At 45.6% G+C, this 9,929-nt stretch overlaps 1 protein-coding gene across 2 annotated transcripts; it reads left to right on the forward strand.

Annotated features, from left to right (window-relative positions):
• The first annotated feature begins 667 nt into the window (after positions 1-667).
• LOC115464348 (oocyte zinc finger protein XlCOF6-like) lies at positions 668-9,444 on the forward strand. Of its 2 annotated transcripts, XM_030194740.1 has the most exons (3): positions 668-827; positions 2,760-2,886; positions 8,326-9,444. In XM_030194740.1, exons 1-3 carry the CDS (start codon positions 783-785, stop codon positions 9,420-9,422), a joined length of 1,269 nt encoding a protein of 422 aa, XP_030050600.1. In that variant the 5' UTR covers positions 668-782; the 3' UTR covers positions 9,423-9,444. The 2 variants fall into 2 exon arrangements, with proteins under 2 accessions (XP_030050600.1, XP_030050604.1); XM_030194744.1 differs by lacking the exons at positions 668-827; positions 2,760-2,886 and adding an exon at positions 7,379-7,525.
• The last annotated feature ends 485 nt before the right edge of the window (positions 9,445-9,929 follow it).

A 9,929-nucleotide genomic window follows, 5' to 3' on the forward strand; every position in this document is an offset into this window, starting at 1 on the left:
TTAGGAAATAGCATTATGTTATGTGGCCTGCCATATGTGTGCATGTACGCGGTGGGGGGGTGCTATGCATAGAGGGCCTGATCTTTGAAATTAGGGAAAACTTGATACTTTTCATGCGGGGAGTCACAGAAGTTGTAGGTTGAGGGAAACTGCGGCATGGAATGAAGTGGGTCCGGGGGAATACTGTCTGACTTCCTGAGAGTATTTGTGTTGTGGAGGAGCAGAAAATTGACTTGGATGAACCTTGACAGGAGTTAAAACAAACCGCTGTGAGGGGTTTCTTGGACTAAAGATGGAACCGATGTTGTCACTATGGGTTGAAGGGTATCTGCCTGGTGAATGTCTTATGTCTGCTGTATTTTTGAGGTAGATTGCAAAGGGAGCCCTGCTGGGGTGAAAGGTTTTATCCAATGGACTTTAAAATATGCGGTGTCCTTAATTTGTTTACACTTTCTCTTTTGGCCTAGCACCTCCCTTCATTCTCTGTTTGATCTCGAGCTTTAGGGAGTCTGACTTGTACTTCTTGCATTGCAGTCTTCTATGTCAGCAACTCTGGTATAAATGCCCGGAGGATACAGTAGATGGCAGCAGACAGAAGTGGCCCTCCCCGATCGCCCTTCATCCGGCTTCTCTTCTCTCTGATCTGGCCCCAGACTTCTCCTTACCATCCTTCCTCTTACCTACACAGAAATACTTTCCTTCTCTTTGTCTGAAGCAAGAGAGAAACTGAGCAGCGCCTGCACTGAGCCAGCAAAGAGGGAGCCAGGGCTGCAAATCCTGCTATGGAGAAGGGCAGGAGAATGGCTGCAGGGCTTTGTGCTCAGCAGGTAGGAGACTGGCAGGAGGTGGGCAGCAGGGGATGCAGTGCCAGGCAATGTCATGCAACCTCTGATACACACATGGTGCATGGAAAGTTCTTCTTCCTGGTTCCCCTCCCTTCACAGGGCTGCTGCTCCTGAGCCGGGGCTGGAAATGGTGCTGTGGAGAAGGGCAGGAGAATGGCTGCAGGGCTTTGTGCTCAGCAGGTAGGAGACTGGCAGGAGGTGGGCAGCAGGGGATACAGTGCCAGGCAATGTCATGCAACCTCTGATACACACATGGTGCATGGAGCAAGCAGACGAGAAAGAAAGTTCTTCTTCCTGGTTCCCCTCCCTTCACAGGGCTGCTGCTCCTGAGCCGGAAATGGTGCAGTGGAGAAGGGCAGGAGAATGGCTGCAGGGCTTTGTGCTCAGCAGGTAGGAGACTGGCAGGGGATGCAGTGCCAGGCAATGCCAGGCAGCCTCTGATACACAAGCAGAAGAAGAAATGAGCCTGGCACTGCTCAATCCGTTCCTGGGGCTCCAGAAAAGAAAGTTCTGCTCTTTAGTCCCTGCAGCCCCTCAGGCTCTTCTTCCTGCTTCTCCTCTGGCTTTATAAACCTCTGTTTCTTCTTCCTCTGATCTCTTTACATTAATGTTTCTTCCCCAGCCCTTCTCCCTCTTCCCCCTTCTCATTGCTCTTTCCTTAGCTTCATATTTGAATTTTAGATCACACTACATTAATGTCTGAGTTTTATCTTTCCATAACTGTAAATGAAAGTTTAAATGGGGAAAAAGGTAAAAGATAGAGGATTTGGGAGATCCGGAGGATCCCTTGAATCCAAGTGCCACCTTAAAAGCGGAGCTGTTCGATTTTGACATCCACTGCTACTTTCAGTTCACAGTGACTCCCAGCACTGATGTGCTCTGTCTTTCTCTGCTGGGTTCTGCCATTACAGGAAGTGAACTGCCCATGAGAGGAAGCAGGACCCATCAGACAATGCCAGGCATTTTGGCACCGGAGTTCACAGTGCACCTCCCTTATCTATTTAGAACTGACTTTGTTGCAACTGGGAAATGAGACCTCTAATAGGTGGCTACAGGAAAGGAAAAAAAGGGGAAACTGCTGCAGGGGGGAGTGGGGAAGTGAAGAGAGCGAGAGGAAGGGAGTAAGCTGGATACTGGCATTATTTTCTGGAAGGTAGGAAGACAGACATGTTGGATAACATGGGGTAGGGGGCAGAAGAAAAAGAAATCTGCTGTGGATAATGTTTGAAAGGGAAGAGAAATTCTGGAGATCAAGGAGGCTGGTCAAGAAGGAGAAGCATGCTGGACATCAAGGGGACAGGGAAGGAAGGAGAGACATCCTGAAGATCAGTGAGGGGGGAAGGGGAAGGCAGGAGAGACGCTGACAAGGCGTGGAAGGAGAGAGATGGAGGACCGTTTTGGGATGGATCCAGCACTTTTGGTGGGATTGGGTGCAGGATCCCGGTGGATGCAGCCCTCCTGGGGTGAATGGCTGCTGGATTTGGGTGGATCCAGCCCTTCTGAGGGATTGGTTGCTGGATACAGGTACTTGCTGCCCTTCTGGTGGGAATGAATGTTTGGATCCGGGTGGATCCAGCCCTTCTGTTGGGAATGAGTTCTGGATCTGGGGTGCATTCAGCCATTCTGTTTGGAATCCATACTGGATCCAGATTTTTTGGGTGGGAATAAGTGCAGGATCAGGGTGGATCCGGCCCTTCTGAGCTGGATTCAGGTAAACACAGCTTTACTGCCTGGATTATATAGTGGATATCTCCTTCCTGTCTTGCCCCCCTTCATCTCTAGAATTTTGGGGAAAGAGGGGTTCTGGAGTCCTCTTTCCTATGGTATAATGTTAGCAGAATAAAGTAATCTGAACTCTAATGTATTCTGAGCTCCTCCATTTGCCACTGAGTTTGCTTCTGGTTTATGTTTCAGGAGCCAGTGACGTTTGAAGATATCACTGTCCATTTCTCCCAGGAGCAGTGGGAGTATTTGGATGACGGGCAGAAGGAGCTTTACAGGGAGGTGATGAAGGAGAATTATGAGACCCTGATCTCACTAGGTAAGGATTGTGTTATCTCCATTCTTAGCAGATACAGGGGCTTATTTAACAAAAGCATTTTGTGACATTTTCCTGCACCTCTTCAAGTTCAGAACCTCCAAGTATGATCACAGCCTCTGAACCCTGCCACTGTTGGAAACAGGATACTGGGATTGATGACCTTCAGTCTGTGCCAGTGTGGCAACACTTATGTTCTTATGGGCAGCAAAATTGTTCCCAGAGAGCTCATAAACAAATTAAACAGCATGGGTGAGGTTTTTCCGCACCTACGCAAAAGATAACTTGAAGCAGCATTTCAACATAGATAACAAACAAAATAAAACATAAACCCCACCCCTCACCTATCCACACCCATCCTGTTAGAATATCAATGATATGCTTTGATGTCCCCATGCATACCTCCTACCCACCCCCATCCTCCCACCCTGTCAGACTGTCATAGTAATGCTTGAATGTTTTCACTTATATACACTGTCAGCTAGCACATTTGCTTATTTCCGATCTGAGGAAGAAGGGCGACCTTCGAAAGCTAATCAAGAAATGTATTAAGTTATGTCCAATAAAAAAGGTATCATCTTATTTTCTTTTCCATGTTTTATTTTGTTTGATTTCTATAGATTCTACATGGAATGTTGCTATTCCACTAGCAACATTCCATGTAGAAGTCGGCCCTTGCGGATCACCAACGTGGCCGCGCAGGCTTCTGCTTCTGTGAGTCTGACGTCCTGCACGTACGTGCAGGACGTCAGACTCACAGAAACAGAAGCCTGCGCAGCCTTCTACATGGAATGTTGCTAGTGGAATAGCAACATTCCATGTAGAATCTCCAATAGTAGCAACATTCCATGTAGAATCTCCAATAGTAGCAACATTCCATGTAGAAGTCGGCCCTTGCAGATCACCAATGTGGCCGCGCAGGCTTCTGCTTCTGTGAGTCTGACGTCCTGCACGTACGTGCAGGACGTCAGACTCACAGAAACAGAAGCCTGCGCAGCCTTCTACATGGAATGTTGCTAGTGGAATAGCAACATTCCATGTAGAATCTCCAATAGTAGCAACATTCCATGTAGAAGTCGGCCCTTGCAGATCACCAATGTGGCCGCGCAGCCTTCTACATGGAATGTTGCTAGTGGAATAGCAACATTCCATGTAGAATCTCCAATAGTAGCAACATTCCATGTAGAATCTCCAATAGTAGCAACATTCCATGTAGAAGTCGGCCCTTGCAGATCACCAATGTGGCCGCGCAGGCTTCTACATGGAATGTTGCTAGTGGAATAGCAACATTCCATGTAGAATCTCCAATAGTAGCAACATTCCATGTAGAATCTCCAATGGTATTTATTTTACTGTCATAGTAATGCTTGAATGTTTTCACTTATATACACTGTCAGCTAGCACATTTGCTTATTTCCGATCTGAGGAAGAAGGGCAACCTTCGAAAGCTAATCAAGAAATGTATTAAGTTATGTCCAATAAAAAAGGTATCATCTTATTTTCTTTTTCCATGTTTTATTTTGTTTGATTTCTATTGATAACCTTAAGAGTGGACGAACACGGCTACCACACTCCTCTACTTAACATAGATAACCAAATGTGGGCATTTTGAGGTGGGAGCGGGGAAAAGGGGAAGTAACCCAATATTTAATTTTTAATTGAACAAAGTAAGGAGGTCATGTGATGCCGAACTGAAGAGCAGGTGCGTGTGAAGAACGCTCCTGTCCTTTTGGGCTATTTCTCTCCACCAGCGATCTTCCATCGCTTCTAAGTAACACTGGCATATTTTAAGTAATATTGACATGATATTTTTTACCCTCCAGCTGCAATCTGCTTAAAGATGGCCAGTAAAGCGCCGAGAAAAACAAGAGACTGGAGTCGTGCTGGAGACAAGGAGGGGCATTTTCGATATGACGTCTAAGTCTGACTCAGTGGCATAGCCAGAAGACAATTTTTGGGTGGGCCAGCGGGTTGGATGGGTGGGCACTACAACCCCAACCCCCCCCCCCCCACACACACACACGCACGCAGCGCACAGCACCTTTAAAGTTATCGACGTTGCCTCCACTCACCTTCTCCCACCGTGGCGCTGACTCGTCTCCTGCACTTCATGGTCTCCGTCTCCCACTGCCGCGGCAGCGCTCTATCGGCGCTGCCTGCCTGACAGCTGACAGACGCGGCGCGACGACGTCCTGCTCCGGGACCTTCCCTCTGCCACATGCAATCCACCCTGCGTAAACAGGAAGTTGAATCAATGCGGCAGAGGGAAGGCCCCGGAGCAGGAGGACATCGCGTCGCGTCTGTCAGCTGTCAGGCAGGCAGCGCTGATAGCAAATTGAAAGCGCTGCCGTGAGGGTGGGAGACAGACACCGCGAAGTGCAGGAGAGGAGGCAGCTCTACGGCGGGGGTGGGAGAAGGTGAGGATGGGCCTGAGACGAAACTGGGTGGGCCTGGGCCCATCCAGGCCCACCCGTAGCTACGCCCCTGGTCTGACTTTAGATGTTTTGCAAAAAAACGTCCAAACTCTGAATAGAAAAGAAGGTCATTTTCAAAAAAGAAAAACGTCTTATCTTTTGTTTTTGAAAATACAAGGTTTTATGATTTGGACGTTTTGTTTTTTGGTCCATTTTCGAAAAAACCCCACACAGAATCAAGCCATTGGGATGTAGGAGGAGCCTGCATTTTTAGTAGACTGGTCCCCCTGACATCCCAGGACAGCATTACGGCACCCTAGGGGGCACCGCAGTGGACTTCATAAAATGCTCCCAGGTACACATTTCACCATTGCTCTCTTACCTTGTCTGCCAAGCCCCCCAAAACCCACTACCCCCAACTATACACCACTACCACAGCCCTTACAGATTAAGGGGGCACCTATATGTGGGTACAGTGGTTTTCTAGTGGGTTTTGGAGTACTCACAGTTTCCTCCACAAGTGTAACAGGTAGGGGGAGGTACGAGGCTGGGTCCATTTGTCTGCAGTGCACTGCACTCACCGCTAGACTACTCCAGAGACATGCTGTTCTAAGGACCTGAGTATAACATCTGAGGCTGGCATAGAGACTGGCAAGTAATGTTTTTCATCACATTTTTTGGGGGTGGGAAGAGGTTAATGACTAATGGCGGAATAAGGGGAGGTCATCCCTGATTCCCTCCAGTGGTCATCTGGATATTTAGGGCACCTTTTTGTGCCTTATTTGTTATAAAAACAGGTTTAGCTGAAAAGTAAGTTTTAGTCCTGGACGTTTTTGTTTTGTTCCATTATGACTGAAAAACATCTAAGTCCTAGGGACGCTCAAGTCCTGGCCTGAACACACTTCTGACATGCCCCCTTGAGATTTGGACGCACTTCTGACAGACTTTTTTTTTGTTTTTGTTACATTTGTACCCTGCACTTTCCCACTCATGGCAGGCTCAATGCGGCTTACATGAGGCAATGGAGGGTTAAGTGACTTACCCAGAGTCACAAGGAGCTGCCTGTGCTGGGAATCGAACTCAGTTCCTCAGGACCAAAATCCACCGCCCTAACCACTAGGCCACTCCTCCACTGCAGGTCCCTGGAGTAGTCTAGTGGTGGGTGCAGTGCACTGCAGACAGGTGGACCCAGGCTTCTACCTCCCCCTACCTGTTACACTTGTGGAGGAAACTGTGAGCCCTCCAAAACTCACCAGAAACCCACTGTACCCACATATAGGTGCCCCCTTCACCCATGTGGGCTATGGTAGTGGTGTACAGTTGGGTTTTGAGGGGGCTGTAGGTAGTCATAAATTATACTTATAGGAAAACACCTCCCACCAGTCTCATTTATGCCCAGTTTCCAATTACAGAATTATTTGCAAGCAAAATACTCTGATCTCTGTCTAGGGATGAATAGAACCTGGATTGGCACCAAGCCAATGCTTCCGAAAGAGAGAAACGAAACTAAAACCAGCTGGTATATATATTACATTTATTATATAGATAATGAAGATGTACAAATATAGAATCACTCTATTGCAAGGCTTAGCAATATACAAAAATATAGAACTGCTGATAAGAGAACTACAAAATATATTTTCACTAACTATACACTCTGATTCTTACTGGGTTACTAGGTAAATTACACAACCTGATTTGTAATACTGAAACTATGTTTCTGAGGTAAATACAGTTATTAGCAGCAATCTTCCTACCACGAGTCACGAGGTAACCTATCTTGGCTGAGACAACCACCAATCACTAATCCCTGAATATAGGAAATAAATCTCTGGGTCTCACCAAGCTGTCTCCCCAGCAGTCAGGATGAGATAAGAGTAGATTCCTTCTCAGACTCGCGCTGTCTTTCCCAGCGAGTCTGGTCTCAGAAATAGTGCAGGGTCTCTGCAGCAAGCAGGGTCACGGTCATTCCAGGCAGATACAGCTGAACCAATTGGTACTTTCTCCAGATAGGCAGGTCACAAGGTTGTGGATCTCATCAGGTCTCTCTCGTCTTCTTGCCAGCTCCAACTTCTTCGATGGATGCCCAACTAACTAACTTCTTCTTGTTCCCGCTTTCTCAGTCCCTTTTTCTCAGGTGACCAGAGGGAACCAATCCTGATCTTGTCCAGCTCATTCCCTGAGCAAGAAACGGCTATTGTTCGTGACCTTGAAACTGTTACTTTTTGGTATGCATTTCAGTCTCAGAACAGGCTTTTTGGAGTCATGTCTCACTCCCTTTTCAGCTTCTCAGGGAGATGAGGGAGGGGGGTGGGGTTGGTTGCCCCACAGCATGTCCTTGGATGTTACATGACTGCCAGTGATTTTCCACAAGCAGAAAGCTGAAGTTGCTGACACACTGATGTACTGGTCATAGGTTGCAGACTCCATCTTGATGTATTAGGATGGTACAGGCCAAGACCAGCAAGGTGAGATCAGGGAAATACCCCTACAGGGCTCAGCAGACAAAGTAAGGAAGCAAAGGTCAGATCTATACCTGGGAGCATTTTATGAAGTCCACTGCAGTGCCCCCTAGGGTGCCGTATTGCTTTCCTGGGATGTCAGAAGGACCAGTCTACTAAAAATGCTGGCTCCTCCTACATCCAAATGGCTTGATTTTGTTTGTATTGAACTTGGACGTTTTTTTTTTTTTTTTTTAATGGACCAAAAAACAAAACGTCCAAATCGCAACACTTTCTATTTTCAAAAACAAAAGATAGACATTTTTCTTTTTTTGAAAATGACCTTTTTTTCCTATTCAGATTTTGGACGTTTTTTGTAAAGCGTCCAAAGTCGGACTTAGACGTCATATTGAAAATGCCCCTGTACATATTCTTTCTTCATCTTTTGCAGTTATCAGCTTGGAAAAGCTGTATTCCCAGCAGAGAAGGGGTGACAAATTTACAAAAGTGTATTGTATTACTGAAGTGGCTAAACTGTTCTACAATAATTCCCAGTGTTTACTTTTTTTTTTTTTTTTTTAATCTAGAAGATGATCGCAGAAACAGTGATACAGAGATACCTCACTGGAAGCAACACCAGAGAGTCCACACAGGAATGAAACCAGTTATGTGTACTGAATGTGGTAAAAGCTTCAGTGATAAGGGAACGCTCACGTTGCACGAGAGAATCCACACTGGAGTGAAACCATTTATCTGTATGGATTGTGGTAGAATTTTCCATAGTAATCGCAATCTCAAGATGCACAAGAGAATCCATATTGGTGTGAAACCATTTAACTGTTCTGAATGTGGTAAATGCTTCCATGACATGGGCAAACTCACGATACACGAGAGAAGCCACACTGGAGTGAAACCATATATATGTACTGAATGTGGTAAAAGCTTCAATGAGAAGAGAACTCTCACAGAACACAAGAGAATTCACACAGAAGTGAAACCATTTATGTGTATGGAGTGTGGTAAAAGTTTCCATAGGAAGAGCAATCTCACAATGCATGAGAGATTCCACAGTGGAGTGAAACCATTTATGTGTATGGATTGTGGTAAAACGTTCCATAGCAAGAGCAATCTGAAGATGCATGAGAGAATCCACATAGGAGAGAAACCATTTAAATGTACTGAATGTGGCAAATGCTTCAATCAGCAGACAAACCTCACCAAACACCAGAGAATCCATACAGGAGTGAAACTATTTATGTGTATTGAGTGTGATAAACGTTTCCTTACCAAGGGAAATCTCAAAATACATGAGAGAATACATACAGGTGTGAAACCGTTTAAATGTACTGAATGTGGCAAAAGCTTCAGTGACAAGGGAACACTCATGGTACACGAGAGAATCCACACGGGAGTGAAACCATTTACATGTGCTGAATGTGGAAAATGCTTCAATCGGCAGTCAAATCTCGCCAAACACCAGAGAATCCATACAGGCGTGAAACCATTTACATGTCCAGTATGTGGTAAAAGTTTCACTGAGAAGGGAACGGTCACGAAACATGAGAGAATCCACACAGAAGTGAAACCATTTACATGTACTGAATGTGGTAAAAGCTTCCGTGAGAAAGGAAACCTTAAGACACACGAGAGAATCCACACAGGAGTGAAACAAGTTGCTTTATAGCATGTAGTTAATGTTTCATGAAGAACAAAAAAAAAATCACTATATACCAGAAACGCCACAAAGGAATGAAATAGGGTCAAAAGGGTGCAGCTTAAAATTCAACAGCAGTTTTCAGATTACTTTGCATCTCTGAGGATTATAGAATAACTTTTCTTTCAAGTCTCATTGAGCATCTTTATCTGGTGACACTGTAGCATAACTGCTTTACCAAATCTCAATACGGCAACGCTACAAATACGAGTATGGGTGGAAAAAAAAGGAAGAATACATATTGGCCACATGTCGCCCAGCATAAAAAGGTGACCACCCATAGCTTATACACTGTTGCTAATGATAGTGCAGATACTGCAGATGAAGAAAATATCCCTGCTGTAGATAAAGGCCAAGGTGGACTTGTTCATGGACCCCCTGCAATAGGAGATAAGTCACAGGAGCTAATCAAAAAGTTAAGAGATACAACTGACTTCTGCAGATAAGGAGGAATTAATGAACTGCTACCTTTATGGT

This window comes from Microcaecilia unicolor, chromosome 1, assembly GCF_901765095.1.
Source record: "Microcaecilia unicolor chromosome 1, aMicUni1.1, whole genome shotgun sequence".
NCBI lineage: Eukaryota > Metazoa > Chordata > Amphibia > Gymnophiona > Siphonopidae > Microcaecilia > Microcaecilia unicolor.

Bases quoted from the DNA above. Each gene is read 5' to 3' on its own strand.
- LOC115464348 (XM_030194740.1), top strand. From the start codon at position 783: ATGGAGAAGGGCAGGAGAATGGCTGCAGGGCTTTGTGCTCAGCAG. The intron at 828-2,759 runs GTAGGAGACTGG...TTTATGTTTCAG, and splicing joins CAGGGCTTTGTGCTCAGCAG to GAGCCAGTGACGTTTGAAGA. The intron at 2,887-8,325 runs GTAAGGATTGTG...TTTTTAATCTAG, and splicing joins TGAGACCCTGATCTCACTAG to AAGATGATCGCAGAAACAGT.